Below are 19,741 nucleotides of genomic sequence, written 5' to 3'. Positions count from 1 at the left end.
TGAGTGTGATTTTTTTTTGCATGGTCAGCCACCCACTTTTGGCTTAGCCCCCCCCCCCCCCCGCCATTTTGAAAACCGTTCCGCAGCCCCTGTATTTATGTTCTATCATCAAGCAAATCTACATATTGCCAATAAATAAATAATAGGCCCGAGTCATCTTAAACATCCCTAATGAACTTGCCAAGGCCCTTTATTGCGTATTACACCCGACTTTTTTCTTCTTACAATCACCAATTAATTTATAAATTTTGGGATGTTCATATTTTTTTTAATTGTCTCCATGATATCTCCATCAGATGTTCGTTATGGGAGACCGAAATAATGTTTAACGCGTTTGCAGTGTTGGAGACGTCAGAGAGTTATCTCTTATGCTGAGATGCGAGGCCATTATGTTAATATGCATTTTATGGCCTCGTAACACAAAAGTTTGCAAAAAATCGCAAAATTTTATTTATTCATTAATTTAATTGTGTTATCTTTTATCCAGGATGGTCTCTTCAATACAAAGCTGCTTTACAAGGGAGCCCTGTTAAAATACAAACATATTACAATATTATACAATATAAAAGAGAGTACAGCATTACATACAACATACAGACCAGCATAATATGTAGAAATACTTAAAGATGGACAAACACATTACAATCAGTGAAGGGTGAAGACAAATTATACCAACAACTGCAAGTTAACGTCATTAAAACAAGATTATGGAGGTATTATCATTGAGTTTTTAGATTAAAATTTCGATTCATTTTATTCAATCATCTAAAAAATCAATATACAAACCAAAAGATATACAAAATCATACATGAATGTACAATATAGTTCAAATGATTAGAGTCCCCCTAAAAGCAAATGCTTGATGAGCATGATGAGTGGGACACCCAATACATATATATAAACGTACATAAAAGTGAAAAGGTAACAATAACAAATACAAACAATACATAAGAAAATAAGACGGTAAACATACAGCATGTACAGGGGAGAGAATTAGTAGGGCATGTTAATATCCCAATGACAGTGCCACATTGCCCGTAGGAGAAAAATCTAAAACATCAGAGCCATACACTAAAAATATTGGAATAGCCATATATTTTACATATATTGTTCACATTGCTAGTGAGAATCCACACTGTTTTGATTGCGCCTTCAAAACACAAATTGGCGTTGGCTATATGAATTATTTGTTATCTCAATATCGCTGTTCAAAGGGCCTGTTTATTTTAGGTTAGGTCACACTAGTCTATGTCAGTGTGTCATTTGTCACACCGAACAATTCCCTTCATTGCTGTGGGAAAATACGGTATTGTCATTTTATTTCATTTTGTATGAAAGGGGTTAACTATTATGAACTATTACATGGACGGACTTGAGCATGATTTGATTCAAACGTCGATTTGTGTCTGATAATTATGTAATAATCTGTAATATTTCCTGTACATCCATTATCGGCTGTATGCTTTGTCTATTACAGTATACTCTATGAAGAAAAGTAGTCAACGATGGAAGAACCAGAAGGGACTGAGCAGGCGGGTCAGCCTGCAGATGGTCAGTCAAACACAAGTGAAATGCTGAAATACCTTAACATGCAAAAACCAGGATCGGATCAGGTCCAAAGACTCCCCAAGCTTTTAGGAGAACCATCAGAAGCCATCAAAGTCTTTGAGGAATACAATAGGATTGTCTTTTCAGACGAGATCCAGAGCATGTTTAATGACAAGCTGGATTTCACCAAACCTGATGTACTCTCAGAAATGCAGGTATAGTATTGAATTCTAAAGATCATGAAGATTATGACCCGTATTCTGAACCCGGGCTTAGTGTAAAGTTGGTTATGGTCTAACTCTGGAGTGCCACTTGTGACACTAATCTATATCACGAGAGATGTTATTCGTCAGTACATTTGGTGCCGAATCCATGCGTAACTCTATGAGATGAGAACAATAACTTCCATATTTTTTCTTCACCATTTAAACATGTTCAAAAAATACAATAAAAAGGAGATATATGATGTAATAAACATTTTGACGTTTCCAGCACCTCACAATTTGAGTACAGAATAAGACCATAGCAGTGGCCAATGACCAAAAAATTTGAGGGGACTAGATATGATAGGGCATTATTTTAAGTGCGTGCGAGCAAAGGGAGCAAAATATCGACAATTTATGACAAAAATCAAATTTTGTGATAGACTTTTACATAAAAAAATAGAAAATAGTATCAGATTTTACTCTTCTCTCTTTTCTTTTCTTTCATTTTCTATTACTTTCAACCCTCTCCCATTTTTACGCCACTAGACAATGATCTAACATGTCTAAGGCCTTTTCACACGTGAATCTTAAATCATCATTGCTATTGATATCATGACTGCGATTAGCCTTCGTCATTCTAATCATGTTCTAGTTTGCTTTCACACGTAATAAAAATTCGTCATGAGCTTTATTTTTCACTGGAATCATTCAAATTACGATTTTTTTTTACCGAGCGAAAGGGCGGTAAGTTAATCATGAGACGAATATTGTTTACTTTGATTAAAACATGCAAGTTAGCCAACTATTACATCTTCATCCCAATATGTTCATCATAGAAATGCATAGTATTCCAACACGCATGATCACGATCGTAGGGACAATGCAAAATTAAAGTTCAATTATCTCTTTTTTTATTTGTTGTCTATGAATTTTATCTTTAGACATCTTAATATCGTCTTTGTGTGTATTTTTTTCGAATTCAGAATGTTTGGCGCCGTGCAAGCTGCCTTACTCTAGAACGTTGCGGATTGGACCAATTCAAACCACTTTTTGCACCAGGAAAAATCCAGAGCATGCATCGCCTTATGATGGCTGCGTATGGAGACTGCCCAGAGGTAGGAACATGGTCATTGGAGTACAGGCTGCAAGCAATTAGTTAGAGGTAGTAGGAATATAAGCAGGGTGACCAGATTTCACAAATTGAAATACGGGACAATCGACAAAAAGATCAAATAAGAAGGCTACACGTGTTACACCTGTGAAAGATTATAAAGAACTGGAAGGGAGGGTGAACGAAAGAATGAAGGAGAGAAAGAAAAGACGAAAGAAAAGAGATGAATTGAGAAGAAAGAAAGAAAAAATTAAGGAAAAATGAAGGGGAAAAAAGAAAGTTAGAATAAAAGGATGAAAGAAACGGATAAAAGAGAGAAAATGTTCCCGTCATTCTTTGAATTGAAAACAGAAAGAAAGAAAAAAAGGAATGGAAGAAGAATACAATATGTGAAAGATAACATAAAGGAGAGAAAGAAAAAGAGTAAAAAAAATGAGGAATAAACGAATGAAGGAAAGAAACATGTTTCCTTCATTCTTTGAAAGAAAGAAGCAAACAAAGAAAGAAGGAAAGCAGTAAGGGAAGAGGAAAGGAAGGAAGGAATTAAGGGAGGGAGGGAGAGAAAGAATAAGGGAAAGCATTAGAATAGTAAAATGAAGAATGAAAGAAAGGAGGAAAGAGAGGAAGAATTGGGGTGAGGAGGGAATGAAAACATAATGAAAGAAGCAGTGGCGTACCGTGGGCCACGGCATTGGGGGGGGGCACCAGCAAAAATTCGAGTCACTTAGGGAGCGCGCGAAGCGCGCTAAGTTTTTAGGTATACTGACCTAAAAAGGGACATTATAAGCATTTTTTTTTGTATTATGTACCTGCCTCGCTAAACAAACAATGCGAAGCGCGAGCTGAAATTTTTGTATATATTGACCCAAAATGGGGAATATATTTTAGGAATCCATTAAGAGTATACATATCTCAGCAAAGTCATCTAATGCTAGTACCAACCTTTGCTGATTTTGTTAGAATTACATATAAACACATTAAGCATTTTTTGTAGACATGGTAATCATGATTATCATACGCATCTCACTAATCAAATACTGCGAGCGCGAAGCGCGAGCTGAAAATTTCGGAAATTCAAACCTAAAGAGGGGCATTCTAAGTCTTGTTTGTTTGCAGGAATTCACTAAGACTGTACGTATTTCATTAACCAAATGATGCGAGCGCGAAGCGCGAGCTGAAAATTGTTGATATTGAGATCAGAAAACTAGACATTTTAAGGACTGATTTTAGGAATTCATTGAAGAGTAGACATCTCACCAATCAACTAATGCGAACGTTAGCACGGACAGGAAATGTTTTATATTAGACCTTAAATAGGGCAATCAATTTAAGTAGTCATAAAAAAAAGCAAATGTCACTACATGAAAAAATTATGACTCGAATTGCGAGGTAATGTATTTGGTGTACAGTATTGATTTGAAAACAGGAGGTTATAGTACATCAGGATTATCTCTTTAATCGGTCTATGCGAGCACCAGGAACAATAAAGTCATAGGCCCTGTGAGCAAATAATGTTTCATAAAGTTATGAAAAAAAATGTTTTTTCATGTAATATAACATAATTATAATATAACATTTATATTGAACATAATTTCTTCTTTCCCCACTTCGTTTCTCTTCCTTTCTCCCGCTTTTTCTCCCTTTCCCCGTTTTTTTTTCGGCCAGCCGATTGGGGGAGGGGGCACGTGCCCCCCCATGCCCCCCGTAGTTACGCCACTGGGAGGAAGAGAAAGAATTAAAAGAAAAAGGAGCGGAAGGGAGGGGGAGAAAAAAAGAAACAAAGAATATAAAAAAGGGAAATTTGATAAAGAAGACGGGTAAGAAAAAGGAGGATAGAAAGAAAAATGAACAGAGAGAGAGAGAAAGGATCAGGAAAGACAAATATGAAATAAAGATAGATGGAACAAAAACGGGCAAGCAGGGAGGACGAAGAAAGAAGGATAGAAAAGAAAGAAAGGTGAGGAAAAAAGTTCAAACATCAAGTAAAAAAATCCAATCATCTAGCAAAAATCATAATATTTGGTGTTTTTTCAAATATATTTTTAAAATAAAAAAAAATGTTTTAGAAATGAATAAAATTTCAAAGTGATTTTTTTACTTAAAATTAGATGAAACATAGCGGCATCATACACAACAAGACTCAAAACGAAAGCTGAAACAACTAGATCTAGTTATGAAAACTCAATAACTTGTTCCTCCGAGATTACATCTCCAAATCGGTAATCTGAGAACCCATGATATAATCATGCAAATTTCCCGCCGATTTTGTGATTATTTTGGCATGTTTGGTGGAGAGAATCTGCTCAGATCCTACATGCCTAGCTAGTAGCCTGCCACACAATGGCATGAGGCCGTTTCGTTTGCGATGTATTGGGTTAGCAAGAAAATCACCGCAGAACTTGCAAAAGTTTATTTAGATCTATAGATTTTATTGTCTCTGCTTCGTCATCTGTTGCAGTGTTGGTTATTTTGATGAAAATTCGTCACTTTTAAATACATTTTGTTCAATATTCTGAAATACGGGACAAATAGGCGTCCCGGGAAGGGTTCGTCGGGACGCCGGGACAAAGAAGCAAAATACGGGACGTCGGGTCACCCTGAATATAAGCATATAAAGGAAGTAATTGTAGAAGCAGGAAGAGGATGATTAATACATGTAGTTATATCTGTTTGGCGGTGGTTAGGCATTTTGCTGTCAGGAGATAGTAATAACATAGAGAGGAGGAGATCACAAAGGAAGGAGAAGAAGAAGAAGAAGAAGCTGAACGAGAAGAAGGAGAAGGAGAAAAAGAAGAAGAACAAGAGTAGTAGTAGTAGTAGTAGTAGTAGTGGTGGTGGTGGTGTTGGTGGTGGTGGTGGAGTTGGTGTTGGTTGTAGCAGTAGTAGCAGTATTAGTAGTAGTTGTAGTAGTGTTAGTACCAGTAGTATAAAAAATAGTTTTAGTTGTGGTGGTGGTAGTAGTAGTAGCAGCAGCAGCAGTAGTAGTAGTAATTGTATAAGCAGTAGTAGTAGTAGTAGTAGTAGTAGTAGTAGTAGTAGTAGTAGTAGTAGTAGTAGTAGTAGTAGTAGTAGTAGTAGTAGTAGTAGTAGTAGTATAGTAGTAATAGTATAGACAGTATTGGTAGTAGTAGTAATAGTATAAACAGTAGTGGTAGTAGTAGTAGTAGTATAGTGTTAGTAGTAGTAGTTTTAGTACTAGGAGTAGTAGTAGTAGTAGTAGTAGTAGTAGTAGTAGTAGTAGTAGTAGTAGTAGTAGTAGTAGTAGTAGTAGTAGTAGTAGTAGGAGTAGTAGTAGTAGGAGTAGTAGTAGTAGTAGTAGTAGTAGTAGTAGTAGTAGTAGTAGTAGTAGTAGTAGTAGTAGTAGTAGTAGTAGTAGTAGTAGTAGTAGTAGTAGTAGTAGTAGTAGTAGTAGTAGTAGTAGTAGTAGTAGTAATAGTAGTAGTAGGAGTAGAAGTAGTAGTAAAAGCAGTCGTAGTAATAGTAGCAGTAGTAATATTAGTAGTATTATATTAGAGGAGGGTGACATCATATTAGAGAGTAACCGAGATCTATCTTCTTAAATAACATTTTATGTCCTCTTTACGCTTTTTTTGGGGGGGCATACTTGCAAAAATTTTAATGTTTAAATACTTTAAAAACCGAGGGGTAATCCTTCGCCGCCACCTCGCATGCGTAAAATGCAGGGGGTGATTTGGTATGATAGCATGTCGTATGGCTGGATGCGGGAGGCACATGTTATGCCAATTCGTTCTATAAATAGTAATCATGTTATCGTAATTTTTTTTTGTCATGAAAGGAAATGCTTCCGGTTTTGAATCTTTTATTTCATGTGTCTTCCTCTGATCATTGAAAGATCATTATAAATATTTCCGAGTGATCGAGCATGTGAGAAAGAAAGATCCATCCAGGTCCTTTTGATGATGTCAGAAAGCATTTGTTTTCTACACAACGTAGAACAAAGTAGAACATTCAACACCAAACGAAGTTCGGCAAACATTAAAAGAAAAACTTTCTGAAATGGTCCTGCTGTGGTTATTGTTTCCTCCTTTCACCAAAATCGATTGTAAAGAAGAGTTAGTATTATAACTAGCATTTCAGCATAAACGAAAATGCATATCTTAAGACGTCGGATTCACTGCTTTTTTTCCTCGAACTAAATATCATTGACCTATTTTTATACTTTTGGGCGTGTAAAAAGACTATTCCCCAAATGATTGATTTTAATCGTCCTTTAATACTTAAGACCAAAGACAATTAGATAGGTATAAAAAGCGATATTGCAGTGCAGTGGGGAAGGCCAAACTTCCCAATGAATTTCCAAGTTATGGTGAAAAGAAAACCAAATAAATTCAGGTGATAAAAAAGGGCAACCAAAAAGGAACACATTTGAAAGATAAGGGTTGGTCGTGTAATTTTTTGGGTACGTCTTTTAGTCAATTATGGAGATACCACGCCATTTTTAGCCCTCCCCTTTTCTTCTTACCCTCACGCCACAACTTCTGGATGCCTAGGCATTGGTTATTCATGTTTTGCCTTCAGTAGATGTACAACACCTTTTTACGAATCACATGTATACCATATAAATACAGTAATGTAATGAAATATATAGTGTGTGTTTATTTTTATTTGTACAGGTGGTAAAGATGCTGTCTTACATGAGTGAACCAGCCACGCCCTTGCCTCTTCCTAGCGCATTGGAGGTTGGTGATGAAATGCCTGCCAATCTTCAACTTGTATCATTGCACGGTAAACTTATGAAGCTTTCTGATCTTCATATCAACAAGGATAGACCAATGATGATCCTGGCTTCATCAGCCTCCTGACCTCCGCTTAGGGTGAGTGTAATTAGTTTTTAGAAATACATGTATAGGAGACCTATATTGACTTATTTTGGTATCAATTTTTAGTCACCGTCCTTCGTTGCTTCATAATTTTTAATATCATTAATATTCTATTTTACAGGTTACCAGGCTCGGGCTATTGTTTTAATGGTTGATAGCAGAAGTTGCACCAGTGCAGCAACGGATCCGGTGCCATGCAGATATGGTTCTTGGAATACTGTCAAATATCTTTTTTGCTATCGTTTTCAATCTGCATGTACACTGTACCCATTTCCTTCAAAATTATATAGGACCTAACATTTGTATATATCTACATTAAATAAACAAAAAGAAAATCAAACCGTGTCAACCGCCAAGTATGGTTCTGGGTAAAACACGATATCTGCAGGCGAATATCGAAATTAAGCGAAACCTCAAAATGTCATAACTTTCTTCATCCGATTTTGATGAAATTTTCAGTGCTACACTGTAAGAACTGTGATGTTAAAACTGACACCAATTGGTGTTAATAGAGGACCACACCCTGAGGTGTTAAAATAACACCCTAGAGATTGAACATAACACCAAAGAGTGTAAATGTAACAACCATAGATGTTGTAATAACACCTATAGGTGTAAAACTAACACCACCAATTTAATACCGGTGTAAAATAACTGGTGTGGTCCTCTATGTACACGGGTTAACACCACAGTTTTTGCTGTGTATGCTTGTTTGATTTTCCCCGTTTTATTTAGGTCGATATTTATTTGGGTGTACTTATCCTTTTAGAAGTGGACCGTCTTTCAACTCAAATCAATGTCAATAAAATTTCATGGAAAATAGAATGTAATACCATAAGGACAGCAAGTTAGTCAACCTCTAAAACTAAGATTTATGATAGCGGAGCCCTAAGGGTATTTAAGTATTTAAATTTGTATCCTATCATGCCTATGTAGGCCTGTGTAATAGGTGGTACGCTTGCAGATATTGTTCGTGACTACCGAACCCAGGTTGATTTCTTAGCCGTCTACCTCGCCGAAGCTCATGCCAAAGGTCAATGGCCTCTAGGAAGTAACAACAGTTACACGAAAGAACACAAGTCTCTTCAAGAAAGAATCGCTGCAGCTAAGTACGCTTTAGAATTTTCTTTATTTGTATTTACAAGTATGTATAGACATAAAATAGTATAATCTTTTGCATCAAATGGAATTAGATTCACTCCCTGATACAAAAATATAAATTAGTGAACAAAACAATTTTGAACTTTATATACAGATAAACATTTTATAGATAAGCATCATTGTAAAATTAAAAACTCTGCTACTATACATAACCTTCCTTATATGAAAATGTTTCTCTCAATAGTCTGATTACACAGATGAACATATTATTAAATCAAGATAAATTATTTTCGTTAGAAAATCATTAACCTTTGTCTTTCAATTATCTGCTTTGACATGTATTAGCAGTTCAATCACAGTGAAATTTGTATTTAAGAATATCTAATGGAATTCGTTTGTAGCAGAATTTTCAATCCTAGCATTTATTGCCATTTGTATGAATATTCCTTCTCCACATGCTCTTAATTTTTTTCAGAGACCTTCTAAAAATAGATGCAGAAACATATAATTGCATGACCGATGACATCGCTGATGTTTCAAAATTCCGTATCGTCGTTGACCAAATGGACAACCTCTTCTCCAGGATGTTCAACGCGTACCCAGATCGGGTGGTATTCATACGCGAAGGGAAGATTGTGTATTTTGGTAAAAACATCTTAGGACAAATGCAAGACCCTTCAAGATTGATGACACACGAAGCACGTGAATGGTTAGAAGAAAATGTTGGATCTGATTTCATGTAATATAGAAGTGTTTGTCATGGTGATGAACATGTGTTCGACCAAAGAGAGTTTGTTCATAAACTTACCAAATATTATGGCTTGGGTTAACAAATAAAATATAAGCATCGCCTGTGTCACTATTTACCAGTCCTTTTGGTCAACCTAGCAAACACAACAGGTTTTCAAAAGGTTGACATTGTTTAGGTCACTTTTTCATTGTACATGTTGTAGGTGTAAATCAATTAGAATACTGACAACGACAATATCTCTTATGTCATGAGTGTACGGTGATGATAATATCGACTTGTATTGCATGATGTAGTAAGCTATAACCGCACCGACACAATGGCGCCAAAATATCTAAAGGGGCCTTGTATGACGTATAAGCCAAGATTTATAAAATAGCTCCGAAGGGGCGGAGTTAGCAAGCATTTTTTGTTTACTTTATTTAATAAAAAAAATGTATTCTTGTGATGAAATTCTGATATGATATTCAGAAAAATGATATCTCATATCTCCCATTTCCCTTTCTTTTCTTATTTTTCATGGTCGTGAAAATTGTCATTATTGAGTGGGTCCATCATGACCCCCAGCCCAACTCTCCTCATAGGTAGCCCATTTTTTGTTATAACATCACCGTTTTAGGTTGGTTGTAGTTAGATATTGATCCTATGATGTTCTTCCAAAACCACTGCAGTTTAAGGAACAATTTTTCCCATTGCCTATACATTTTATGTACATTTACACAAAAGAACACTCAGCCTGACACACACTATCACTTTCCATATACATGTACGTGTATATTGCCTCATTTTTCACAATGAATTACATACAAAATAACAAATTTGAAAATTGAAGAAGTTCTTGTTGACTTTTGACACACAATTTGAGATGTTTACATCATGTACATATCATAAATAATTATTTTCATACCGGGCTTGCATCCATATGGTTCAGAATAAAACGCCACAACAATTAATGACTAACAAATAATTAACAAATTACCACAAAGAATGCCGATTCTTGTAAATTGAACAACAAAAAGTTTTATTATATGACAAGTGAGAGCGTTATGTACATAATAGTAATGTTTAGATATATTTGCAATATTTGTTAAATAAAAGCCCCTGCATTGGATTTTGTTCAATAGACCTATATCTAAAGCTTTTACACATAGGCCTATAGAGTCAAACTACACTGATATAATTCACTTAACATGCATTGTTATTAACATCGTATTCTTATTAATTATTGCTAATAAGTTATAATAATATGTTCTTATTGTTATTACTTTGGTCATCATCTTAATTGCTTCATTGTAGATTATACGTACAACAATAAGTGTCAAATGAAGGTATGAAATGATTTCATTATATTCATTCCGTAAATATATATAAATATATATATATATATACTCCATAGAAAAGGCATTAAAATATACGTTCTCGACATTTTATAATCGTAATATTGAAATAAAAAATGGATAATGTGTCTAGCATAAATTGGATTTATTGGATTGATTCTTCGATTATGCACATCATCTCCGTGTGAAACATAGCCTATATAAGCACGATCAAGTTTTCATCTGAATTTAGAATATGTGTACATGGTGTAGGTTTATAATTCGGGTTAGTAATCATATTGGCAATTGATATCTTTGAGGTGATTGTATATATTGATTGGCGTAGACAAAACTTATGACATTCTAACAAAAAATAAACCACTATTTGTGAGAATTGATGAAATATACTGTTTCTGCCTTTCAATGCATCCAGTAACCCTCAATAATATTGTGTTTCGTGTGCAGACTAAAATAAAGTTTACGTAAGATTTATCTTCATTGCGTCTTTTATTTTATTTTGGTTTTGCTTTCATCGTTTAGATATTATTAGCATCTATTTAAGGATGCTCCGGGCTGAAATTTTTTATATCTAAAGAATACAGTAAATTTAACACAACAAAATGCTGAAAAATTCATCAAACGCGGACATGAATAGGGAAGATATTGACTTTTTAAGTTTAGCAATATTTTTGAAAAGAGTGATATGCACGTCATCATGAATATTCATTAGGTGGGCTAATTGTGTCACAGCCCCACTTTTCCTTTTCTTATGTTATTACATGAAATGATAAATGTGACGTTTTCCATACTTGTGTGAATGATATGTCTCCCTTACAATGAAATACGTTGCAGAAATGAACATCAAATGCACTACAGTTGTCGATGCAATATTTTAAGTTCTTGCTAGAAAAAAATGAATAAACCTAATATGATATGACATGTAATAAAACACTAACAAGAACACAAATAATGCAAATCTTTAAAATGCCAAAGCTTTGTTATTCCTTGTACGAATTTGATTTTAAAAAATCATTGTTCTGTTTGTCTGATTATTCTTAATTTGTTCAAAGCATATCATTTTCAGCATTGAGTATCCCTTAAAGCTTTGCGACGAAACGTTTTGAAACGCGATTGCGCAGAACATATATTTCTTGTCTTTTGCATGTCCATATACCACTAATGATTTGTTACTACTAATTGAGATCGGGATTGCGCCATCACGTCGGGTTATTGCGTAAGATCGGAAAAATCGTGTGAATTACTCGAATTCCCTAAATTTTTGTTTTGATAACCTTTTTTTTTTGCTTGTCAATTTTTTCCTTCCAACGCCTGGACCCCCCCCCCCCCATTGAAACGTGTGTTGCCCCCCCCCCCTAAAATTTAGGTTGAGTACCTTTTTTTTTTTTTTTGGCTTGTCTAAAATTTTTGGGGCCGCTGGTCCAATTTTTTACCTGTGTCCATCCCAAAATTTCAGGTGGGCACCCCCTAAATTATTTGGCTTCCGCCGCCAATGCACCCCTCCCCATCCCCTGTATTCCGGAAATGTTGGGTTATATGTACCCGACGCGATGTGAACATTTTATTGTCAATCAAAATTCATATACGAATGTTCAAGTCTAATTTAGTGAAAATTATCAGCCAAATATACAAAGGGTCGGAAGAACTGGACCCGAACTTAGGGTGCCCGTTTCTCGAATGATCGGGTTACACGATTGCCCTACCAGACGCGATAACCTGATGCGATGGCAGAAGTCTTAAAGGGGAATCCAGCCTTGGCCATAAAATGTTGTTTTGGGAAGGAGAAAAAAAAATTAAACAGAATGGTGAAAATTTGAAAGAAATCGGACAAGCAATAAGAAAGTTATAGCTGTTTTAAAATTGAGATCACTAATACTATGTAGATTTCAAATTGGCAACTGGGTAAGTAAATTATGACAAGGGGCAAGGACAACTTTCCCATAGGCCATGTACTTTATTTTCAGGAATTTGTGGTTTTCTTTTAAGTACCCATTCCCCTGGGGCAGTAATCTAAATATAACCCAGGTAGTATATTGTTTAATGTCCTCATGAAAGAAAAATATAATTTTAAATAAATCTTATCGGAAAAATTACATTTTAGCCATGATGTGTAGTGGAGTACATGGAAGAGTAGTCCTTGCCTTACATCACTATGACATCCCAGATGTGGCCAATTCGAAGTCTCCATGAGTATAGTGATTACCAATATATCCAACTTTTAAAAATTTCATAACTTTCTTGTTGTTTATCCAATATTGTTCAAACTTTCACATATCAACTTGTCTGATTAATCTTTTTCTTATAAAAACAAGTTTTTTTTAACATCTTCAGTGAAGTTGAGTAACAAGGTGCATCATAGCAGAAGTAGTGGTAAATGTTACAAATGGTGGTGATTTTTTTTTTACCTGATCGCTATGCTATACTAAGAAAGCATGAATGCTGTTCAGCAAACAATCAGAGGACCAACGGCTTAAGGCCATCTCCGATGGACCTGGTAATGAGGATGGGTCTTACGAAAGGGCACTTGCACACCAAGTGGGAATCGAACCCGGGTCACTGGAATCCGAGCCCCCTTTTTACCTTTACCGACTAAGCTATCGTTCAGTGGTAGTTATCTTATTTCTCACTGACAGTCATTGCAATTTAGTCCCAATGACGTATTGCCAGAATCTCTAGATGCCATCAGCTCAGTTTCTTCTTCCACGACCTTTGGGTGATTTTGTTTCTTTGTTTTTCCATTTTGTTGAGTTTTGAAATAATAACAAAAAAACTAGAAATTATTATCACAATCAGGAGCCCTATTATCCCCAAACATATGACAACGATTTATAGCATATTATCTTGGGTGTGAGACGTCATCGACTTGACGGCATCATTCAACTGTTCATTGGCAGGAACGGTCATCAATCATGTCAATGTACTTGGTTTTGTATCTGTTGACAACTCACGAATTCCTAATGTTACGTGTGAGTAAAACGCTGAGATGGTGGGCTGAATTTCTGTATCGATTTGTAGAACTTCAAAAGAAAAGTCTGCGAATGAACCATATTTTTCACCTGTAAAGTCTGTGGCACAACATTTTACAGGAAAGTTTGGTTTTACCCAAACCTGTTGAATCAAGTAAGTCGTATTTTGAACCGGGTCAGATTTATGTGGGACTTGTTCGCCTTTTTGAAAACACACTATTATCCCAGGTAAACTACCTATCGTGGCCAAACATCTTATTGCTCGCCATATACCACCGGATTTCAATGGGGGTAAAGGTATTATAGAACATTTGGGTACTCCTGGCATATATTCTACAGTAAGCACAATTTTCTGCGTGAGATTACTCATATGCTCGCCATTCTTATACATGTCACAGTGGTATGTTGCCGAATCGCTGCTTGAAACATTGAATATAGTTAATTTAATCAGGATGATATAAGCTTTAAAAATCACTTCCTCGACAACAATCCGTTCATATTCATCACCACTTAATTGATCTCTTAGAACGGTATTATTGGTATAAAATAGTTGAGAATTCTTATTCTTCCTTAAGGAAAAGGACATTCCAGCATCAGCTCTATATAAGAAAAACATTTCAGCTTGGTCTTTTTCTGAAACAATAATTTGTGAAGGCGTGATATTTCAAAACTATCTACATAGATGAACAAACAAGTAACTGCAAGACATATGGCTAAAATATTTGTGTAGAGTTTGAATGTCATGTTTATTATTTGTATCATACTTAGGAAACGTTATTTTGACACATACACTTATCAGAAAATGCAAAGGAATTACTACCTATTTATTATAATTTGTATACAATCTCCAAAAAACGAAGCTGACAATTACCACGTAAGGGAGTACCAAGAAGATTATGAATATTTTATCATTTGGACGATCTGGAGCTGGTGCACTAGGAGGATCAAGATAAGATAATGAAGTGAGGGCTATTTTCTTCGTCGACTTGAGGGTTGTCTCCTCTTCCAACTTCGAAGTGGTGGATTTGGGCACCGTTTGTTCTGCGGTAGAGGCAGTGGTGACAACAGGAAATCGATTAGAAAGGTTCGACGTGAAGTCAAGACAGTTGTCTTTCGTTTTAGGATATCTCAGGCTTATTGAGCAACATGAAAAACTTTCAACTTTTCGGACGAGAAATAATGCTTTGAAGGCGTGTTCTTCTGCGTAAATAATAGCGGGTGTATGAGCAGTTGTTCTAAAGAGATGACTTGAACAGCAAATGATGTTTCCTTTAGGATATCCGTTTGATGCACGGCATTCTAGCACGGAAAGATTGTTTTGCCCAATTAGGGACTGGAACTCGCTTTGTACTTCTGAAGAAGCCTTCTGACAACGTGCGGGGTCAGGTGGGAAGTAAACTCTGATGGTGTGTCTGTGAGAAAAATTACTCGTTGCTTTGTAAAATGTGCACGTATAGTCTCCGGCATCGAGTATCCTAGCGTGGTGGATCCTGAGAAACACGTTGATATGTCTTGTGTGGTTTTTAAAGAAAGTTTCTACTCGCGCTGTCTTGTCAGCGTGCACGTTGGGTTCAATATCATAATCGTTGTTGTTTATTAAAATGTCCTTATGGAATATTTGAAATGAAATACAAGAGTGATCTTCATAACTAATTCAAATTTCAATTCAATCGATGACCCTTCTCTTGAATTTATAAAATCGCGACTATGACGAAGATTCGCTATGACGAGGATACATGTAGGCAATGCCCAAGTAGTGAGATGAGAAATATAATCATGTACAATGTCCATGGTTGTTGTAATGTTCTTCACAGCATGCGTTTTTTGATAAGAACCTGTAAATACAAACCGATAAAAACAATATTACCAAAATCAGTGGTTTAGTAAGATATGTCCAAAATCGAAAGGGTACCATGGCCAATGGCCAATGGCGGCTAAATTGTATGTGTAAACAATAATCACCAGGGGCCGCGGAACGTATTTTCGTTTTTTTTTTTTGGGGGGGGGATAAAGCAAAACAAGGCACTTATATGTAAAAAATTGTATTTTATCGGGAACTTATATCATAAGCTTGACATTAACATTTGCGTGTGTTTTGGGGGTAATTAAGTAGGCAAATAATATATATTTAGGTTTGACTTATAGCGAGCAAGCAGTCATGGCAGTTATGAAAAAAATCTAATCTGAAGCTCTCCTTTTTGGGTCAATTTTGGCACTTATTATTTTTAAGAGAACATCCTTGCGAGATTTTTCGAGTGCAAATTGCGAGTTGAGATTTTTGGACATTTCACCCTAACCCTATGTTCCATGTAAAGGCGTGAAAAGTAAACATTCCAAGCAGCTTTTGTAATCATGAAAAAGATGTGCATCTCACTGAAGATATAAAAAAACAAATAATTAGCGCGAGTGCGAAGCTGAAATTTTTAATGCACCGACCAAAAAGATTACATTTAGTGACTCATAAGGATACATCTCACCAATCGAATAATAATGATAATAGCTGGATTTATAAAACGCCTTTTGTCTGAGGATAATAATCGCTGCTATTATTATGAATAATGAGTATTCTAACCTGAAAACTTAAATCATTTTAAGCATTTGTGTAAGCATGAGGAGGATGAGTACCTTAACAAACAATAATTGATTGTTTATTTAGGTACCCATCGTTTTGAAAAAGTGCAAGCTTTGCTTTAAATTTTTTTTTTTTTTGGGGGGGGTTGGGTCAAGTGCCCCCCCCCCCTTTGTTCCGCCGCCTCTGATATGCATTAACTTTTTGCTTGATCAGATCACTCCAGCACGACCATCATACCTCTAATCTCAACTGAAATTAATTAACCACAATCCACAACCAGGTAGGATTGAAAAATCACTCTAAACACCATAATCTGCATTGAATCAACGATATGCCCTCGCCACTCAACACCACATCCAATTTAAACTTAACTAAATTCAAAATATTAGAGCATAGTCACACATATCATGCCTATGTTCACGCTAGCCCGCGTAGCATCATTCACTGCACGATATCACCAACATTTATTGTAATTACTACAATATTCATCGTCAACCAATTTGTGTGTAATCACCGATACGACAGACAGCATCTCCATTTTTTCATACATACATGAACCCTTACACAAACACACACCTATATATATATATATATATATATATATACATACATACATAATGACTATACAAAACTGCAGTTACTGAAAAGTGCTCAACTACATGTACATATAGGAGCTTCACGTAGTATGGTGGAGCGAGTTGCTTAGATTTTAGTTGTACAGACTGTTTCCCCTGAGGGTTCATCAGCAACTCCTCAGGGGGAAACAGTCTGTACAACTAAAATATAAGCAACTCGCTTCACCCTATTACTATATATATGTATATATATATGTATGTATATATATATATATATACTGTATATATATAAACTTGAGAAAGTAAATCTTAATGTACTGAAACGGAGATTATTAACCCATGTCTCAACATTACACGAACTCACCAAGGGATGAACCATCATTGTGAGAGAGCAAACGAAGCGAGTGGGGGAACCAGAATGAAACATTGTCATACAGACGATAATGGAAACTTTATTAGATTACAAGTTTTACAAGGAGTATTTTTTATGAATTGTTCGTGGTCTGAGATAAGAAAATCGCAACACCAACAGATTTAGACTTACATCAATGCTTGGTAATATGTAGTTGACTTTTATTGGCGATATGATATTTAGAGTCTGTTTGCTTACAATAATGTCAACTTAGAATTATCAAGTGAGAATGTCAAAGTTCTATTGTGAATATTGAAACTGGTTTAAACAAAATACAGCATTATCTACACGCCAATTTATATCACCGAACGTGTTTTGTATCGTTTATTGCTTCTTTATCTTTAATAATAATCATCGATATTTCGGTATTACTTAAACCACAACAAAGGGTGGAGCTGTAGGCATTTTTCATCGGGGGAAACTTTAATTTGAAAAAAAAAAGGATTCAGGGTTTACCAAAAGATGAATGGCACCTCACTAAAGAGTATCGTCACAAGATTGAGTTACATGTAGAATAAAATTCTGACATTTTTTTCGAGACTACATTACAGTACTCAAACACTAAAGGATATTTGTTTTTTCGAGACTTCGTTTTCCGAGACTACATTACAGTGCTCAAACACTAAAGGGATGGTCCAAGCTGAAAATATTTATACTTAAATATGTCCCAGACGTATCGTAACCTAGGGGTCATGCTAGATTGTGAAATATCTATGTCAAATCAAATCTGCTTCCTTCTGTATTTACCGATTTCTTTTCATATAATAACAACTTACATTCATATCCAACACGGACTTGTCAGAATATTCACTTAGAAAATCCTAGAACACTATTAGCACATAAAACACTTAGACATCATGGGCCTGACATATGGAATACATTGCCTAGTTCGCTGAAACAGTTAAGATTCATTTCTCCTTTCAAAAAAGGTATTAAATCACTATTATTGAATAAATATTCACAAAGTTAATAGGCTATTTCTCTGTATCATATGAAACACATGTTTTAAAAAACAGGAAAACAACAACTATAAGAATACAAATAAAGCATACATTATGAGGACCAAGCGCCCCCCCCCCCCCTCCCCCGTCATTATGCACCTGCACCCTTACGTTAAGATAATGTAGTAAGAATAATTATCATCGTTTTCTGGGGTTGCCACGCAGTCAAGCTCAGCTTATAGTGGCAACCCCTGCAACCTTCTAATAATCGATGTTTTTTTATAGAAAATGCATTATTTTTTTGTATGTTTTGCTTGTCAGTTATATGTATATTATTATTGTATTTTCTTTGTTAATATGATGAAAAAGTGTTGCAGAAACCAATAAATGAAATGAAATGAAAAATAATCAACATCTGTAGATCTGTAAGGTACATTATAAACTCAGCAATATTGGGTTCATCAGGAACAGGATGGGTATATAATTAATCATTTTATGAGAACGCGAAGCACGAGCTTAAAATCTTTGTCATTCCCACCCCTAAAACTGGATATTCTAAGCACATTTTGTAAGCATGTATGATGGGTATCTATCTAAACAATTGATGTGAGCGCGAAGCCCGAGCTGAACATTTTTGATATTCTGACCCGAAATTTAGACATTCCAAGTATTACTGGTGATAATTAACTGAATAGTTTTCTAACAATTAATTTTATGTCCTAGCACTAGAGCCCTAGCACAAAATCTTTGGAAAATTTGACCTTCTAAGCAAACTACTGTACGAGAGCGAGGCGCTTGTAGAGTGGCTTCCCTTTAAAGAGCTGTTTTTTTTTCAAGAATATTTTATTTCAGTATTTAGTTATCACATTATAGTGGCAAAGTAATTGCTATGCCTGCAAACTTTGTGAATAGTTGTCTCGTGCCATACACTCTTGAGGACTGGGTGCTAGTTTGGCGCTTTGGGTGCTTGTGGAGTGGCTGGTTTTTGAGTGGCGCCCCCTGCGTTGAACATCAATTACCCACTCCAAAAATAGAACATGAATTAGGCAACCCCCCCCCCCCCCAGGTTAAAGATCAATTCGGCGCCCCTTTGTTGAATTCAAATCGTCTCCTTTCTTGGTCGAACATAAATTTGGCGCCCCTATATTAAACATCAATATTTAGCGCGCCGGGGATCGAACATCAATACGACGCCCCAAGTTTGAACATCATTCGGTGTCCCCTTCTGCCGAACATCAATGCTGCGCCCCTACACTGCAAAAACACCGGTGTTGATTTAACGCCAGCTCATAATCTTCATATGTCCACACCAGAGAAGTATTGAAAAAACACCAGTTTGGAATAGAACCGATGCTGTTTTAATACTACTTGGTGTTGTATCAACAC

General features: G+C 35.7%; 2 protein-coding genes across 2 annotated transcripts; both read left to right on the top strand.

Annotated features, from left to right (window-relative positions):
* Window positions 1–1,495: 1,495 nt before the first annotated feature.
* LOC121413239 lies at window positions 1,496–11,363 on the top strand. Its single transcript, XM_041605987.1, has 5 exons — window positions 1,496–1,763; window positions 2,738–2,869; window positions 7,500–7,700; window positions 8,643–8,815; window positions 9,283–11,363. Exons 1-3 carry the CDS (start codon window positions 1,506–1,508, stop codon window positions 7,686–7,688), a joined length of 579 nt encoding a protein of 192 aa, XP_041461921.1. The 5' UTR covers window positions 1,496–1,505; the 3' UTR covers window positions 7,689–7,700; window positions 8,643–8,815; window positions 9,283–11,363.
* LOC121412437 (type I iodothyronine deiodinase-like) lies at window positions 8,065–9,550 on the top strand. Its single transcript, XM_041605248.1, has 3 exons — window positions 8,065–8,094; window positions 8,643–8,815; window positions 9,283–9,550. The coding sequence occupies exons 1-3, from the start codon at window positions 8,065–8,067 to the stop codon at window positions 9,548–9,550; spliced, it is 471 nt and encodes a 156-aa protein (XP_041461182.1).
* Window positions 11,364–19,741: the final 8,378 nt, after the last annotated feature.

Source organism: Lytechinus variegatus, chromosome 4 (genome assembly GCF_018143015.1).
Source record: "Lytechinus variegatus isolate NC3 chromosome 4, Lvar_3.0, whole genome shotgun sequence".
In the NCBI taxonomy this organism is placed as follows: domain Eukaryota; kingdom Metazoa; phylum Echinodermata; class Echinoidea; order Temnopleuroida; family Toxopneustidae; genus Lytechinus; species Lytechinus variegatus.
Note: the sequence above shows the minus strand (reverse complement) of the source record. Positions and strands in the feature narration are given on the sequence as shown.